Raw genomic sequence first — 19,819 nt, forward strand, 5'->3', positions numbered from 1 at the left:
CTGTATGAATCCAGAAAAGGTGTTGGCACTTAGAGACTAGGGACGCCCCGAAACTCCTATTATCTAAGAAATCTATTGGGGCTTTGCACGAAATAAAGGAATATCTGTGAGCAACTTTTCTTCCATCGCAACAACTCGTCGCAAACTGGCAGAGAGCAAGCAAACGTTTCTTCTGTACAAAAGTATGTGACAATTCATTTTGCAGACTGAAGGAGGCTTTTTTAACATCTGCGTCAATTCTCCCATATAATTAGCTCAGCAAACCATTTATTTTTTATACTGATGCGAGCAATGAGAGTGTTGGTGCTGTTTTATTCCAATATATAATTGGTGAATAATGTTTCATGGTATAGTGGAGCAAGTGTCTATCTAAACCGGAGAGGAATTATTGCGGAACCAGAAAAGAGTTGCGCGCCATAGTTTAAAGCGGTAGAACATTTCCACCATTAACTCTACGGCAGACAATTTCTCTCCAAGTAGATCATGCGTCATTGACATGGCTATTAAATTTTAAGAATTCCAAAGGTCAAATATCCAGATGGATACAGATACTGCAGGAATATGACATCATTATCCGTCATCGGGAAGTATTGTCACAAGGAAACGCAGACACCCTGTCTTAGAAGACTTTGCTCGAAAAGCTGCTGATATTATTCGAGGTTCGAAGCGAAATGCGAGCTGCTTAATCCGGTCATGTGCCAAGCTAGAAATTCAACATCGTCTAACCTAGACCCATGGAGTGACGAAGAAGTCAGGAAGGATCGGTTGAAAGACAGAGACATTAAACTCACAATTGTTTTAATGGAGTCTTCACATAGAACATCTACTTGTTGGAGTATTTCTTTGTATATTCCGAGGACAAAATGATATTGGGTTCTCTGGGACTCCCTCCATATTCGAAACAGCGTCATATAAAAGAAATTCGAATCTGATGATAGAAAGGCATTCAAATAGCAGCTGGCACTTCCAAGATCCAGGATTTCGTTAAAGAAGTACATAGCATTCCGAAGGAAGAAGACCAGTTTGCAATAATAAAGATTTTGCATAGAGTTCGAGAGAGCTTCTACTAGGGTTACACCCTGATGACGTGAAAAAATGGTGTTGCGATGCCTGTGAGGAAAGGAAAGAAGAAACGCAGCTGACAAAAGCTGCAAAGTTAAAATGTAGAATGGCCTTTTGAACGCATAGCCTACGACATTCTGGGATCTCTGGCAGGAACACTTTGTAGAGACATTAGGTTAATTCGAAGCAGGAGATATCAAAAATATGCAACGCCTTCTCCGGGAATCGAACCACATATCTCTGGAATACGCGCCCAGCGTGCAGACCACAACACTACCAAGGCATGGCAAGAAGGCGGGAGAAAAACCTTATATACTCCCCCTTTTAAAGGGCGATTTGGGTTTTTAGGTGACCCAATCGCCAAATCCTGGGTGTGGAGAATCATCAGCCATCACCCTTTTAGTGCGGGCACCAGTGTAGAGACATTAAGTATTTGGAAGCAGAAGAGATTGAAAAATGAGAAACGCCTTCCCCGGAAATCGAACCACGGACCTCTGGAATACGCGCCCAGCATGCAGACCACTACACCACGAAGGCACGCTAAGAAGGCTGGAAAAATACCTTATATACTCCCCTTTTTAAAGGACGACTGTGGTTTCAGGGGAGCCAATCGCCAAGTCTTGGGTGGGGAGAATCATTGTCCTTTTAGTTCGGGCGCCACTATAGACATTAGGTATTTTTTGGACGCAGGCAAGATGAAAAATATGCAACGTCTTCACACACCAGCACACCACGAAGGCATGCCAAGAAGGCGGGAGAAATACCTTATAATTTGATAGCACCAAATACATCCTCATTATTATTGATTACTTTACAAAGTACCCTGAAGCGTATCCCATCTCTGATCCTAATGATACAGCATTGGAATTCCAGATGTGGGGTGCGTCTTAAGTTACATTCTAATCAAGGAAGGAATTTTATCTTGGCTGTAATTGAAGATTTCCGCAAACTACTCGCATAGAGGAAATGCAGACGAACCCTTTACACCCAGAGTCAGACGTCCCCATGATACAGAAATTTAATTGAAACATCCTTAATAACCTCTCGCTGAGGGTTTCCAGAAACCAGCAGGACGGTGATCAGAAAAACCTCTGTTTTCACTGGCCTATCGTAGTACTGTCCACGAGATTACCAGCTATTTCCCATCTTAGATCCTCTTCGGTTGTGACCTTCGTCTGCTCTGTGATGTGTTGTTTGGTCGAAACTGAAGTAGCTAATCTCTTTTTCTATCAATGCCACCTCTGCGCATGTCGAATAACCGATCAGTTTCTTTTGATTAATTTGTTAATATCTATTGAAATCTCTCTGCATCTGTGTAAGACAGAATTCTCAAGCCAACTAAATCTGTATAGATAATATGTATTTCTCCTTACAAGAGGAACAAAAAGTTGACAGTATCTTACCTATCTTTTACTTTCTATACATATCCACACATATAGTATGTACATTTAGAATATAGTGAAACCTCGGTTAACGAATTTATTTCTTTTCTAAATGCCCTTCGTCAACCAAAATGTTCGTAAACTGAAATAATAGTTTTCCACTTAGCAATTAATGTAAATTGGAATAATTCATTCCATGACCACAGATGATTGCCTGTAATAACTCTGTGCACACGTTCATAACCCAAAAGCCAAAAAAAAAATCATTAAATAAATAAAAAAAGATAAACCTAATATTAAATAGATAAAACTTATGGAAACTTAAATTGATTTTACTGCATTTTTACGAAGGAAGAGAGGATCGCATAAGTGGATATTGACAACGAAGAGGTTATTGCTTGGACGTAAAATTCATTTTCATAAAAACGTAGGTAAATATCTTTAGAAGATATCTTCTTTTATCTTTTCTTTATTCTTGTCTTTAAGCATCACTTTGAGACTCAATGAGCAAACTTTTACCAATGTGATTTGTAGTTGCCTACGTTTTAACATGCTTCTAAAGTGAGAAATGGCGGCACTGTCATTGAGAATGCTCGCGCTGTAGCTTGTTACTGCTTTATTCGAGTGATATCGCTATGTGAAAACGTTATATATCATTTCCGTCTGAAAAAACTTCGGGGATTAGCGAACTAAGATCAGATTTCTTTCTTCATCTTTCTGAAGACGTTTCTTCCACAATTGCTTCTCCCCGTTTCTAAACTTGTTGTAGTTCGTTCTTGTTCAGTTTATTTTTGTGTCTCTCTAGTAATTTCTCCAAATCTTCATTGTAAACTTTTTAACCCATGGTTTTACCTAGAAACATAATTTAACAGTTAACAAAACAAATTCCTGTCAAAGCGCCCAAATTCTCTGCCTCCAACCCAATCTAGTCATACATTTTTCCAGGCCTAATTCGTGGACTTGTACGTCACTTGTTACCATGCTTTATTAATGAGAGCTTAACAATAGAATACATTAATATTGTGTTTCCAGAATCGGAATGGTGAGTTTAATTAAATGATATGAGTTTAGTTTAATGAAAATGACGAGTTTAATTGTGTTGCATAGGTTAATGTGCATTTTGTAAATCATATGATGCTTACTTAAATGTTGGTAATTTGAGACATCAGTCGTCATCTCAGGTGTTTATTGTTCAGGTAATTTGTTCGTGAACCGAATTGTTTGGGAGATGAGGCATTCGTGACTTTAGGTTCTACAGTAATTAAAATAAAAGTTTTATTTTTTTAATGTTTTTCCCGTATCAACCACTACGCCATACATCGAAGTCTAACACATAAGTATAATTAAAAATAATTTACGAATAATAAACCAAGCATTGTGTATCTCGTTACACCTCTTTGGGAGGCTGTGCAGAATAGCCATATTTCTATATTACGCAATGAATAAAGCAATGAAGCCAGAAGTTAAATTAAAATATTTGCACTAATTTTACTGATAACTTGATGCATGAGTACTTCCGTAAATTCTACAGCAGCTGATTTTAGAGGTGACAGTAATTATTTATGTATGCTACTTGTTTACTTCAATTTTAGACCTATGATTTGAATACATTCATGTTCAAAACATTAAAATATAAAGAAAAATTTGTATCAAGATCTCTAAAAGGCCACTCCATTATCACTTTATTCTTGGGAAATCACATACAACAACTGTGGAATCTCCCACGACTTTTATATATATGCAAAATGTAGCAGGTAAAAGGTACCATTTGTTATCAAAATGAGAACAATCATCTTAGTAGCGTTCTTTTTCTGCATGTGTGTTGCTGTAAGTAATATCTAGTTATAATAATTTAAAATAAGAATTAAATTAACTTAGTGTGTAATATGTACTTGAGAACTAAAGGAGAAATTTTCGATATTGTAATAAAACAAAGTACTGATATGTTCAGTAACTATACGTCTTCATCTCACTAGAATTTGTTACAAGTTTATATCCATAGTCGTAAATGAGAATTACAAATTATTTTTAAGAATTAAAGCACGTATATTATGGATGCTTAATAAATATTTATAATGTGTATAGAGTGAGAAAATTCTGAAGCTTTTTTAGCAAATTCGATGCAATCTAAGTTATTAGCCCAAACAGGCGTTAGCTCAGAGGGGCATTAGTATCAAAACGGCATTTCGTGTCGGTTCATCATAAATGTCCGTCCGTTTCACTTTCCAAATTGTTGCCACCAAACATTATCGCCCTATATTATAATTAAAAAATTAAATAATGGAGAATATGCATGAATGTATGTTTCTTGCATTATAAAAGGACAGCAATACCTGGAGCCATCAAATTTTAAATAAAATACTTCTCCACACAAATATGGGCACCTGAAAGCTCGAATTTTGATTTTCAAAATTATTTTATTGTCTATTTCATATGCTCTAAAACTTTAACGAATTTTTGATTAAAAAAAACCTCAACGATTTCAAAGCGAGCACAGCAGTGGCAACACTATACGGGATAAAATATTTTTATCTCCAGCGCCCCCGCTAGACTCTTTATCGGAAATTCTAAAGATATGATATTTTTGAATATTTTAAGGGGTGTTAGCCAAAATACTCTAGAAATATGTATGTGTATGCAAATGGAAAAAATGACTTTTTGGGGGTAATATAAAATCTGAAAGCTTTCAGATTTTTTTTGTCTTGTTTTGTTTTGTAATATGCTTTAACAGTAAATTTTAACTCGCAACGTATCAGTAGCTGATTCTCTTTAAGTTATGTATTATTCCAAACGTCTAGATAAAGATCGTTTATTCTGTTCTGAAGAACTTTTATGTGAACATAAATCCTTCTCTTTTACTCTTCAGGTTTTTTTTTTTTATTTTTTATTTTAAGGGCTAATTTTCAGGTTCTTAATTACTAATTTAAATAATTCATGTACTCAATTTCAATGCTTCTTCGGTGAATATAAATCTGAATCTTTACAAATCTTACTTTATAACTTTTACTTCAATTTCAAGAAAATCTTAACTGTGCATTTCTTGACAGTCTTTGTGAATGATGGCAGGAGGTTTTTCACGAGAGAAAACTATGTCTGTTACAAGCAATCCGACAGATTCCTAATTCAAATGTAGAAGAATGTCAAAACTTCAAAAACAGATAAATAAAACTACTGTTTAATTATAAACCGTTCTGATGAAGGCTACTTTTTTGTGTGTCCCATTCTTAGTTTATAATACCTCATAATTTATTTCTTCCTCCTTTTCCATATACCTTCGTGGTGTAATTGGAAGCGTTTTCGAGAGGTCCTTGGTTCAAGTTCCGGGGAGTGCATGGCGTGTTTCCCACAGCTTTTGCTTAAATAACCTAATGACTTTACAACCTAATAGATTGAATTTTACTCGAGAATTAAAAAAATTTTAAGTCTTCATTTTAACATCTTCAATGATTATATTCTCATGCTGTATGTAACATTCCCCTGTAACGTTTTTGGATGGTTCATACATATTTCACATTGCTGAAATCAAACATGTAATTCATTTTTCTCGTCAATCAAAGCACTATACCCACTTTTATTAGAAAATTACTCTTAGAATTCATGCAGTATTTATGTATAGAATTAACAAACATTTATTAAGACATATGTTTAAAATGAACCTGAAGTAAGCAAATCTTTCTTTTGCCCATTAAGGTTCCTCGTGTCCCATTTTTCTCAGGGTTTTTGAGTATAGGTAGTTTTCGAATCTAATAGTTATTCCATGCTCATCTATTCCATTTGTTTGAAAAAAGTACATAGTATAACTTATTTGCAATAAATATCACTAATGTTGCAGTACTTCTGGCCTTCAGCGATTATATCTGGAAATAATACTCTATTTTTTTATTAGCCACCTTTATATTTTCAACTTATTCTACAGATGCAGTAGAAATTCATTCGCAGCACACTTCTCTTAAAACTTATTCTTGATTACATGATGAAATGTCGCTAACCTTTCAGTTTAGTCATTTAACCTTTCTTAATAATAATAATTTCACTGATTTTCTTAATAATAATAAATTTACTCTCAGCCTAATAGTGGTACTTTTGTTTAATATAAGTGCTATCTTGTACGGTGCTTTAATAATTAATTATAATAACATATTTGCAATTGTTTTGTGATGAAAACGTTTATTCAATAATATTTACAACATAAAAATGTCATTTTTCAATGAACTTATTTTTCAAACTATTGGGTGACAGATCACTCCAAGGCCGACAGTTCCGATGCAAATGGGATCTAATTAATACAAAGCAGCTATCAATTTCAAAGGGAAGGTCTTTCACAACATTGTTACTCTATGTATATTTCTACTCTAAGAGAAGACTGCATAAAAATTTTTTTTTCGAGTTACGCTCAAATATTCAAATTCTAATAAGATGAAATATAGATATTTCGAATTAAAAACTTGTTAATTTTTCAGGGTTTAAAATGTTCTTAATCTGTATCAGCTTTTAAATGCAAGGAAAACTTCTCGTATGATTAACGACAAATAAGAAAGAGGAAAGCAAACATTTTAACAATGAGAAATGTTTGAAAGCTGGTATAATATTATAAGTAAGAATTTTGTAAATACCTTAAAGATGCAGCCTATGCAAAGTATATTTCTCTCCTTCATTTAGGTGTCTCAGCAATGCAGTTCGAGTGCAGATTGTGCAAGTGATGAGTGTTGCAGCAAAGGGATTTTGTCAAACCCAGCATGCAAGAAATTGAGGCAGAAAGGTGATATAAAATTTTTCGATTTTAGTCTTTTAATCCCGTTTAACATGTTGTGAAACTGACTAACTTGGCTAACTGATAATTTAGCAATTTGGATTGCATTTATTGTTCAAGTAATAATAAATAGGGATGAGGATCTTCTATATATTGTAAAGTCCAGGTGGGTGAACTTCTATCTGAAACTGGAGAAGCAGAAAACTAAACAAGAGAAGAGTTAAAATACCCTTTATTAAATCTTTTGAAAATTTACAATGTGTCAATTCGACGCTAACAAACTTCGCCTGTGCTTGGGCGGTAAATGAAAATCAACTAAAAATTTGAAACTAAACTAAAAATTTGAAGATATTAACAAACGATAAAACTAGACTACAGGGCTCAGCGAAGTCCCGTAACTTAAACCCCGTTCGAAGCTAGTGGCAGCAGATAATACAATAAAGTCACTTGAACCAGCAATAAGCAGACGTAACTACGGCAGAGGTGGCGACCAGAGCCTAACTCCTATCGAAACTCGGCTTTTAAATACTTCCTTCAAAGCAGAAAATTTGCATTCGTTCACGCGCGCTATAACATTTACCTATTCTGGCACTGACAATTAGGGGAATGAAGGCTTATAGAAAGGTCTGAACTTAAAATTATAAATCCCTACAATATCTTATTTGAAAAGTAATTTGCAATCTGAACTATGCATCGCATTATAAACTGAAACCAAGTATGCATTAAACTACTACGTGCTAACCAACACACCACCAGAAAATACTAAGGGGTTGTCTTAGTTTCTTCCAAATTTTTCAGCAGTATTATTGCCAACATATTATAATTTGCAATTAATTTTCAAATGGCAAAGAAGAATGCAAAATATTTTAAACGAATTTTTATTACATAAAAAAAATATTCAAAGAAAATTACAAAAGGTCATCAGAAAACGCATTTAAGATGTCAAAGCTAATTCTTTTAAATTTCTAAGACACAAAACTTTCCTCATCTTCAGAACTTAATATAAAACTCACAAAGTTATTAAAAATATAAATACATGAGACAGCAGTTTCTAGTCCTAATATTGAGATATAATTTAGCAAAATCAATAGCAGTGATTATAAGTAATGGACTCTAATAATGTGTTCAATAATTCTGAAAAACAGTTTTAATAAGTTTTATAAAAGATGGGAGGATATTTCCCAGATGAACCTCCTGTTCTTTATACAGTCATAAGTTCAATGAAGATAACGTCATAATCTACACGCTTTACCATTCCAGAATTTAGGCAAATGTTTCCTGATTTTCTTTTGTTATTCAAACCAAACAAGGTCCGTATAACTACGTTATCATGTTCAGGTAGAAGTATGTAGGGCACCAGAATTTGCCCATTGGGGTCGTACATCACTAATTATGCAGCAGCACATCAGCTTTGAACGAAAACATCTTAAAAACCGGATAGGAGGGACTCCCATCTCTCTTCCCCTACTACCAAATTACTCGACAGGACTTCCGGCTCGTCAGTATTTTAAGTGCCTCCCTGCCGCACAGATACTAATAAATATCCTTGCCTTCTCCGGGATTGGAAGCGGCAGCCAGCATCGCTAGCCACGATACCCGATTATGGTGGCAGAGTACAATACCAATGGTAAATTTATTCCTAAATAAAGAAATTTATCCCAAAATTTATCAAATTGTAGCCAACTCTGGTTTGTTTCAAATATGTAGTTCTTTTTCCCTCGAGATGCCTCGTAAATTTCTCAGGGAGGTGTATAAATTTAGAAATTTGAATATTTACATTAAATATGCAATTTTTCCTTTCTTAGAGTTCTCAAATTTCTCAGAAGACGAAAACTGCAAAAATTTCGAAATTTTGATTATTTATAACTACAGAACAAAATTAAATGTATTATAATAAAAATGTCTAAAATATGTTATTTCCTTATATTCGAAATTCTTACGAAACAATTTTTCAAAGGTAAGTAATTTTTAAAAAATACTCATGCTTTATAAAATTTCAGTTATTGCTGTCAAAATGTATTCCGTACATTTTAATAATAACTTCTTAAGAAGCTAAAAGCATTACTATTTTTATTCTAAGTATAGTTTCAATTTTGTGACAAATGACCCTAACTGCAGCGCAGGGGACTTTCTGCTTCGATGGAGGTCGATGGTATGGTTTTTATGAAATCTAGTGTACAGTAAGCGCAAAAGCTCTATCGCCTATGATTTCAAATTATGAATTTTTTTGTCAAAACTATGTGTGAATATTTTTTGATACTGCAGATCAGAAACATTATTTAAGTATTTAAATTGAAGATTTCAAATAAACTTCGTTTAAAACTTTATTTTCTGTTCTATCCAGTGGTACAAACAGTGAAACTAACAGGTTATTATTTCATTTGTGAATATATGTCCAAGGAATCTACAACATTAAAGAAAACAATCTAAACCGAATTATTAAAAAATCGCTTCGAAGTGCATACCTTCCCCGTCCGGACCACATGCATGCTAATTTCTTTAGCTCTGAGCCTATCCGTCTTTGCATTATGCAATAGACACACAAATGAGCAAACAGACAAATTTATTTTTTTATTATTGTATTCATCTCTTCTCCCCAGGTTTCAGATTTTTCCGTTACGTAACGTATTAATGCAGATACCTCTTGTCCAATTAAATTAATTGTAAACCAAAACTCTGAACTGAAACTTTTACGATTCCCATCCTTCTTCCTCTGAAGTACTATGACACTCTTCCCTTTTTCGAATAAGCTCTCCTGCATGCAAGACACTTTTCATTCATGCTGCTGCTACTTACTTGCTTAAGATGACATCTTACTTCAAATTGGAACTTACTGTATTCAAATATAATTAGGAAACATCTTATCTGCAAAAGGATGGTTTGATATACGTAAAATAATAACGATTGTGATTCTTCAAGATCCGTTGTGCTAAATGTGTCGTAATGCTTTTCCACTCAGCCACCTTCAAGCCACTGAGGCTTTCGAAGCAATATCGAAAGCTGTTCAAGTTCCAATTGCCTTCTACGCATTTTAAAATTTGTTATGAAAATTTCTTATGTATTTTTTGTTGTGTATAATTATTGCGTGTTATTTTACTGTGCATAATGTATTCTTAGTTATTATATTATTTTATTGTGTTTAATGAATTTGTATTGAAATTATTTAAAATTAATGTATAATATTTAAAATTGTTAAACTTTACGGCTAAGCTCCTTTAAGTTTGGCAGAATTGTGTTACAATTAAAAGGGTGCGGGTGTATTTCCGTTTCTCACGCGTAGGCTTCTTTGGAGGTTAGAGGTCACTGTCCAGCTGCATTTTCCCTTTTTTTCGCGGGGGTTGAAAACACGTGTTTTTCTCGTTCAGAGGCGAATAGTTCTAAGGGGCAGCGATTTTTTGACAGAGTTATAGGTTGGAAACATTCTTCTGTTGCGTGGGAAAGAAAGGGTCTGTCTTCTTGTAGAAAGTTCTGAATTTCTGTGAATTTCAGTGGTGTTTTATTACCTTTCTTTTAATTGGCGAAAGGGAGTCCAAGTTTCCTTAAGATTGGCTAAATTTTTAATTTTAGTGTTCTTTGAACCAATAGTAATTTTGAGGCGTTTCTTGGTGTGGGTAAACCGAGGTTTCTTAAGCCGTTGCACGGAAGGCAGGATGGGATCTTTTTGGACTTGAAAAAAAAAGGCGATTTTTAGAGAAGACTTTTAAGAGGGTTTTTGGAGCCTTAGGGGTTTGCTATTTTGACGGCGGCCCCTACGGGGTCGGCCGCGGTCAGTGAGGTGCTGAGATGGTGCGGAGGAAAAACGCGGCGGTTCTTCGGTGGTCGACCGCGGTATACAGTTAAGTTTTTATCTCCGAGATTTCTGGGTACGGAGGGTCCGAGACAGTGTGGGTGCTCGACATGTTTGACGGCGGCAATTCTTGCGGCCTATTATATTCAATTTCGTCGCTGAGATTTCTTTTTCCCATTTGTGGAATAGTTTGAACTGCTCGTTCGTGCTGGAGTATCTATTTTGCTTTAGAAAAGATGGAAATATGGAAAGTCGTCAACGCCTGAGGTCTGCTTTGGTCGTCTTTTGTCTCCAGTTTCGACCTCGTTCTCTTATCTTCAGAGGAACTTCGAAAACGGGAAGATGATTGAGTGAAAGTGCTGCTTAACGGAGGAATTTGAAAACTTTAAACTGGAACTATGAAAAGGCTCCGGTTCCGGAAAACATCGATGAAGATTTGGCAGTTATTGTTTCGGGATTTGTAATTTTAGATCGGGGCAGCTCCCCGAGTCTCTCAAAGGTGGTACGCCGATTTCGTGAGTGACTTTTTAATTTTCATTGGTGTTTTATTTTGATGCATAATCCTTTTAAATTTGGAAATGTTTAATACTAAAGCAAGAGTTGACATGTTAAGTAGATAAAAATTGAATATTTTTACCAAATTTCTAGCTGAGAAAGTAATTTTTTATTTAATGTTTAATAGTCAGAAGTCGATTGAACTAATTGAAGGAAGTGAATCTTTGTTTTAATGTTTAAGTGCTATGTTCAATATGATTTATTCTAAATTAGTCTTTTTAAATAAATTTAATCTTCTGGGTTTCCTGCTTAAAATGATTAAGAACTGTGACGTGTTTCACGATGATTTTTCTATTAATGGAATAATGTTAAATATGAGATTGATATGAAAAACAAAAACTATGAGTAACTTTAAAAGATTTTGTAGGGGTAGTCTGGCCAGCTATCTTAAGTTATAATGTGTGGGAATTTTCAATAAATGTGTTTATTATCTTTAATATTGTATGTTTTTTTTTGTGTGTGTGTGTATTAATTGTGGTCTACTGTAGGTCACCCATGTGATCCTAACGGAAACATGGTTTTTCAACCGAACCTGGGTAATTATATTGCCGTAGTAGAAAAATAAGTTTTAGTGTTGGTGACTATACGATCGGTTTACTAAATTTAATTTTGATTTTGTTGAGTACATTTCTTAATTGTGAGATTGTATCTTTCCCCGGTGTTTTGAAGAGTTCTGTTTGGTATTTGAAATGTTAAAGGTTTAAGGCTATCTCTAGATTTTGTACTGAAATTTATGTGTTTTCAGGTTGGAGATCTAAATTAGTTTTCATTTAGTGAGAGATAGCCTGGTAAGGATTTTGTTGTGGACGTGCATTTTCGAATTTTGTTTTTGTCAATTAATCGTGATTCTACCAAAACACCAGGGAGGATATCTTTCTTTGATGTCTCTTAGATTTTAAAGGTTTTGATTATGTAAGTACATTTTTGTCGCGGCACCAAGCAGTCAGTTTGAAAAGTTAAAAAAGTTTATTTTAAAGTTTAATTTAATTTTTTCTACGTAACAAATTATTACGTGTAATCCACACTTTCAGTTATTATGAAAGCAATAAAATCTATCAATTCATCTGCATCTCACAGCATTTCTACTATTTATTGTATTTTGTTATATCGTGAATTATATTTGAATTAATTTGACTGGAATAAAGAAATTTGCGTGATCTTATAAGCTATGTAATTTTCAGCAAACAAGTACTGGATTCATTTAAAATTCCTATTCGTGTAAAGTCAGTGGGTGGAGTCATGTCAGTAAGGTTATTGCAGCACTTTTTATTAGCAAAATTGTTGGAATTAACTGATTAGTTGCAGATGACCATAACTAATCGAAAATATGAAATTTCCCTATTAAATCACTTCTTAAAGATACTCATATCCGAAACTCTGGAAAGGAGGGAAATTAGTTGCCAACATGACCAAGAATTTCATATACATTACTCTCTACTATAAGCAGTTCAAACTCTGCTATAGTCATAAAACAAAACCTTTTATGCGTTTTGAGTTCGTTGGTCCATACTGATCAACCACTTCACCGTTTTCCTCGAGATAGGCTAGTTAATTTTAAACGTATCGTCAGGTATCAGCAACGAGACATACTCGGGATTAAATTTTGCCTAAGAAAGACTTCCCGCATCGTGTTTTGCAACGTCCCAGAATGCAGCGAAAATGAAAAGAAGTGATTGATGGCTTTAAATGTTCCTCTTTCTCCGCATCAGGGATATATCAGGAAGTTAACTTAAAAAGACGGGAAACAAAAATGATCTTCCACTTTCTTTCAGATGGTACAGCAACGATAACTACTGCTAATTCAAAATGTGCCTTTAGAGTATCGTCTTTGCTAATTTTTAGAAAAAAGCCAAGAGAACAGAAAATAATTTTTTATCTCTTGCCTAGGATGACGCTGTTCAAGATCCTTGAATTTGGGCAGGTTTCAAAATATGTCTTCACTAAATGACTTTTAAATAGGTCTAAATAAGTAAAAGGAGATAAGACACATTTCTAAGGCCGGTTGCAGAGCAAAAGGTTTATCTTTACAGAGGAAAAAAGAAGCAAATATCTGAGTTCTGTAGAACAGTGAAGTGGTTAAGACATGTTTAGTATAGAATAAAAAATCTGCAAATATAATTAATTGCTCTATAAAATTTACTTTTGTTATTTCAGAGAGAAACGAAAGATGAAAAGGTCCTTTTGTGAAGGAAATTTTAATGCATTAACTAATTTATCATAAATGGAGGTGATGCATTATAGAGTTATTTGCATATCACAATATAAAGCAAAGTAATTTAAGGCAATTTAATTATTACTAGCAAGCGTCCGGGTAGTAATAAATTCCTAGAGCTGTAAAATTATACAAATATGCGAAATCCCTAGAAAAGAAATCCTACTTTCTATTTGGATACATAATATATATATGCGAATTTTTTCAAGAATATCAAACTGAGTATTATCTGAGCTTATTAAATATACTCACATCTAATAGTTAGCAATAAAGCGAAAATTAGCATATTGAGCGAAAAAAACAACAAATAGCTACAAATTTCTAAAAACGGTAACGTGCTTACGGTAAAACTTTCTGAGCTGTGTTATTTTTAAATTAATCCCTATCATATGATTCTTATATAAGGCTAATGACACATGCACTTACGTAAAGGCAAACGTATAAGAGATACCTTCCCAATAATGATGATAAATTTGCAAAAAAAGAATTTTTAATTAATCAACAGAAATGAAGCAGATTATAATTCCTATTCTTAAATTCGGAATCCACATTATAATCTTCACTCATTGCCGCCCAGTCAGTATAGTGGTAAGGGAAGCTGATTGCGATGCCGAAAGGCCTGGGTTCGAATCCCGGAGAAGGCATGGTTGTAACTGTCCGTCCCTTCACAGGAAAGGCGATAGTGGCCCACCTATTAGGTATCTCCATAATAAAGAGACCACCACATCCGGCCTTGCATAGATAAATGGACTGGGTTACATTTGTAACTGTTCACAATCTGCCATTGGAAAAAAAATCTTCACTTATTTCACAGGCTTCTGTGTGCTGCTAACGTCAAAAGTTTGTCCTATCATTAATTATATTTTTATGAATATGTAAAATCTATTTGCATCTCATAGCATTTCAATTATTTATTGTATTTTATTATAATATAAATTATATTTAAATAAAATTATCTCTGCAAGACCAAGAGCTGCCCTGTTATTCAAGAAAACATCATCATCGTCACCACATTCTTTATCTATGAGAAACTTTTTTTACACAGGTATAATATCTCTTCTTTTGCAGGTGAATTTTGCTTGGACAACATTGAGGAATTAAACGACGAAGGCATTTACAGATTTAGTTGCCCCTGTGCATCAGGACTCAAATGCATGGCGGAGAAGAAGAAGAACGAAAACAATGTATGTATTGTTATATAAATATTAGTCAGAAATTATTCAACATATAATATACCCAAAACATCGCAAAGGTCCTTCCAAAAGGAAAGGTCAAGCAATAACATTCACTGTCTCAAACAGCATTTTTTAATAGCCATTGTCACCTTTATCAGTTAATTTCTGCATAGAGATCCTGTATCTCAAATCCAGGCATCGCGTCCACTACAACTAATGTCTCAAATTTTCTCGACCTTGCATTTTAAGAACATTAAATTTATAGCTCCATAACCCTCAAACATTAATATCTACAGAACGATGCTAAATCTTTTTGGCTGAAATTGAGAGGAAAGGGTTATTTAGATTATAGGAAAGCATTTTGGGCTCTCTGCCTAAAGCAAGAGATGCTTTTGTGAATGGCGTTTTAAGAGACACTCATATTCACGTTAGATATAAAGGAAACCAATAAAACTCAAACGCAGCCAGCTATTTCACCGAAATTTGAATTTAGGTCTAGGTAGCAACGAACAGCTGTTTCACTGTTCAGTCATTGGTGTGATTAATTCATAAAAAATATTTCAAAATAATTCAATAATTCAATTGTTTTCTTTATAAATGAAAATGAGCCAAAGTTATAGGTCTAATCAAAAGCAAAGTCAGATGATGATATGTGATTTCCATTGGAGGCACTAACATTACCGATCTAGCATAGTGTCAACCTGAAAGTTTATTGATAAACTGAAAAATGGGAAGTGCGAAAACTACTTGAGTCTGTGAATGCTATGACAGAACATTTCTCTTCTGAACACTTTTTGTAGTAATGATGTTTTGATTTTTTATCCCCTGAATATTTTGAAAGCGTATTGTATTTATGTACTTATCACTTCGTTTGAATATGAAATTTTCCTGATTGAATAATTAGAATAGAAAGGGAAACTTAATTTTTATAAAGTACACACAGAATACAAGTAGACTACTTTGGACCAAAGCGACACCAAGCATTAAATTAAAGTTACCCACTAATTCTGAAAATTTGCAGGTAAGTTCTCCAATAGCTAGGAATGTATGTATCAGGAAATAAACGAAAATGGCTGGAAGTGGTTTAAAGCCGCAGTTCCAGCATAGACATCGGATCCCGAGTGAGGATGCTGCGCTGTGAGCTCTCGGAATATCTGCAGGAAATGTTTATTACTATTGCTTTGACATCTGTAATCCACAGTATCAATTTCCTGAAGTAATCATCTAGCATTATTATCAGTCCTCTTTTTTTTTTTCAAATGCAAGGTTAACATTGCCAAATTATAATTTATGACTGTGTGACAAAGGAATTTCTTAAATTTAATCTTTTCTTTCCTCTTTTTTCTTTTAAATGTTGTCCCTGGTTTTAAAAACATGGAAAAAAGAAAGAAGACCCAAAAAATATAAATGCAAATCATAAAAACGTTGTCAGTTCCGAATTTCTTTCGAAAACTTTCTCAGTCATGTTGACCCCTCATTATTTTCCTTTAATTTCTATAATGCACTTATTTCTTTTTATATTCTTACTATTAATGCTAGAATGTGGAAGCAGATAGTTTTAACCAAAGATACTCCATAATAATTAATCCTTGGGTTTTTGTAACCGCTTAAAATAAATCAAGTAAAAATTGATTTGAATTCACTGTGAACACTCGATTAATTTAAGTATCTCACCTACGCTTTTCATCGGTGTAAAAACAGAAAGGTCTAAAAAATTATAGTTTTGTTTCGCTATCTGAATTTACTAGCAAGTATTAACAAATTTAATAGCTTCCGAAAAATTACTAAATTGGCTATAAAATGTCTCAAACACTTTGAAATTGATATCTATGATTCTTACATCTAAACACGGCATATGTTTGCCAGATATTGTTTTCACTATGCAAATTTTGGCTATTAATGTGCTTTTCTTTCCAGGCTACAGTATAACTAAAAATCCATTCTTTGTTTTTTATTTATTACTTTTTTGTGTTATCCCTCCTTATTTGAACTCAGCTACACTCATTTTTCTGTTCATCTATGTAATTTACTTATGATATATTTATAAAACTACTTTTAGTGAAACCTAACCTACAGAGGGTGGGAAACGTAGAATTATAATTCCGAAAAGTAAGCATAGTACACGCAAGTTTCTTCAGATATTACTTATTAAAGATAAATTTCTTATCATAATAAATAAGAATTTTATAACTTAATAAAATAAAAATTCGTCAAAACATAGAAGGTGTTTACATATTTTTAGAAGGAGCCTCTTAATCAATGTTTAATACGTAAAATGTAATTTTTTAGGTATTTGATCTGATAGCCTTTTTCCTGGACTAAATGTCTGCATCGTGATTTCCATGATAGAAGGGCCTTTCGTAAAATTTCCAGTGATGTTGATTTTCTTTCCTCTTTCGCTATTTTTCATAGTCTATTAATCGTGTGATTTTACATGTAGAAAGAGCTCTTAACACAAATGCATAATAATGAGCAAGAGAAACGTCAGAGGACTTAAAAGAAAGCCACGCGCAACAATTCAACTGGCTTGCTTTCGCACCAGATCCTCTTGTCTTTTTATTTGTATCGTAAGAAAGGCACTATGAAAGAGGCTTTTCAGCAGAAAATGACGGTACATCGCTCATTCATTATTGGAGTTCTTTCAGGCTGATTTTGGTTGTATTTACAGACGTCGACTTATGAATCAAGGGGACCACAGTTCAGTCCCCGTTGACAAATAAGCTTCTATGCTATTTATGGGCAACCAGCAACGACTACAATCAGCGTTCTCTGTAAAATAAATCGCTTCATCTCTCAACTACACATGGTTCCACAAGTGTAAAAAGATGAAGAAGTAATATACTACCTCAGTCTCAAAAGGCCCGCAGAAGTAAATAACGAGAACTATCGCTCAATTTGGATTTCGAAAATATAATATCTAGAAATGATAAAATCATTTTTATCAAACTTCTTAATGATCCAGTCATTTTTTCTCATACTGCTGTTTTACCTTTCTTGTTTCATTTATTTTTAATTGAACACTATAAATAAAATATTATTTCTTTATAATTTTCAGACTGATATTCAGTTTTCTATATTTAATTTTGCACCAGTTTTTTACCTTTTATTCGAGGAAAATGCTTCAGTCTCGCAAACTCTTCAAGTAACAACGAATAGTGTATTTTAAAAACAATATTTTCTAATCTTTTTATTTCATATACATTTAACCAAATCAATCAGATTTATCAGAAATCAAATTCATAGAAAAGACAAAAATATAGAAAGCTGATTACTTATTATGTAAATAAAACAAGACCTTTTAACTATTGCATAAATATCTAAGATATTAAGAGAAACAAAGTTGTTTAGTAGAAACATAGTTACATAGTTGCTCTATGTAACTGTATATATAATAATTCTTTAAACATAACTGCATGTCACTGCTTGACATTTTCTACTCGTGATAGACCGTACGGAATCGACATACAACCGGCACGCTACCATCCGGCTCATCTATTCTGCTATATAGAGGACAGAGTTTGAAAGAAAAATATAAAACTGAAAACAAATCTTGCTGAGGAAAATCTAGAGCGATGCATGACCTGTCGTACTGTAAAAAGAGGACTTAGTATAAGTACAACTTTAGTTATGTGGTTTGCAAGATGTTAATTCCATGAGCTTAGCCTAGAAAATTATGTTATAAGTATATTCTCTAAACCTATATAACTATATTGATTTCAAACTGTTTTCTGCAATTATATAGAAGACAAACATAGTTTGTATGTTATACATCTATATAAACATAATTTCATAAATAATTAAAAAATAGTTCTGGTCTTAAATTACAAATATTTCCATTTTCACGTGTTCCATTTTTGCACAATCTTAAAATTTTAAGTCACTTTATTAAATGAATTTATTTCTAACATTAGCTAATATTTTGTTCCAGTAATAGTGCAAGATCTCAGTAGAACAAACTTCCGATAAAGAAATAAAAATTATGTAACATGTTGTGAAAATTGTATAATTTTTTTAAATAATAATTTTATTTGCAGAATGCACTTTCTTATAGTTTTAAACAAAATAAAATTACAAAATCTTTTTTAAATTATAATATCTGAATCTACAGTTTAACACTTTCTTTTAGATCCTGATACGTCTATGATCTCATACAAGAACATTTAAAAAATTTAAATACAAACTGCTCATAGTTATCTTTATCCTTTATTTATATGTTATGAAAAATTAATAATTTATTAAATTCGAAATAACAGAAGAATTTTGAAAAAATATTAAAAGTTTTAATAATTCGCTTTCATAAATTCCCAAAATTACAAATAACCTTTTTAATAGAAAAGTATTCCCTTAGTCTATTTAACTTTTAAATGGAAAAGTATAATAATTTGCCGCAGACTACGAGTTACTGAATGTGAATCTGTAAATACTTCAGTATAAAATTTTATAATCATTATACTATTTCTTTGCAGGTGGTGGTTTTTGTTGACAGATGCGTAGAAGCATAGAAGGAATTTGTTGTTCTTAAAGTACTTATTGTATGATACTATTATCTAGGCTCAAATAAAATTTGTACAAAAATAAAATCAATGAAATAAATATTTTTTCTCATTTCTTTTAAATTAAATAAATATACCTAGCATTATCGTAATGCTTTCCTTATATATTATTCTTAAACTGAAAATATTACCGCATTTTTGATTGCAGAACCCTCCGAATGAAAACCTAAAACCCACCTCTGGTTTAAAAATAAACACAAATTTCAGGAAACTGTTTTTCCCTAAGAAATCTCTGGTAATCATAGATGAGGTTGAGCATCAAAATTGAATATTTCCGTCTTCAAAACGTTCGTGGAAAAGCTTTGTGCAGCAGCTATGCTTAAAATGTAAAAACCTATTATCT

At 33.1% G+C, this 19,819-nt stretch overlaps 1 protein-coding gene across 1 annotated transcript; it reads left to right on the plus strand.

The window, feature by feature from the left end:
- The first annotated feature begins 4,129 nt into the window (after nucleotides 1-4,129).
- Nucleotides 4,130-19,516, plus strand: LOC118181599 (U9-ctenitoxin-Pr1a-like). The gene is made up of 4 exons (XM_035350754.2): nucleotides 4,130-4,271; nucleotides 7,104-7,203; nucleotides 14,817-14,932; nucleotides 19,390-19,516. Exons 1-4 carry the CDS (start codon nucleotides 4,224-4,226, stop codon nucleotides 19,423-19,425), a joined length of 300 nt encoding a protein of 99 aa, XP_035206645.1. The 5' UTR covers nucleotides 4,130-4,223; the 3' UTR covers nucleotides 19,426-19,516.
- The last annotated feature ends 303 nt before the right edge of the window (nucleotides 19,517-19,819 follow it).

The sequence above is a fragment of the Stegodyphus dumicola genome, chromosome 1 (assembly GCF_044657685.1).
Source record: "Stegodyphus dumicola isolate Sdum_Otavi_A_Nest chromosome 1, ASM4465768v1".
Taxonomy (NCBI): domain Eukaryota; kingdom Metazoa; phylum Arthropoda; class Arachnida; order Araneae; family Eresidae; genus Stegodyphus; species Stegodyphus dumicola.

Coding starts and splice junctions, on each gene's coding strand:
- LOC118181599 (XM_035350754.2), top strand. CDS start 4,224: ATGAGAACAATCATCTTAGTAGCGTTCTTTTTCTGCATGTGTGTTGCT. Junction 7,204..14,816: donor CAAGAAATTGAGGCAGAAAG/GTGATATAAAAT, acceptor CTTCTTTTGCAG/GTGAATTTTGCTTGGACAAC. Junction 14,933..19,389: donor AGAAGAAGAACGAAAACAAT/GTATGTATTGTT, acceptor ATTTCTTTGCAG/GTGGTGGTTTTTGTTGACAG.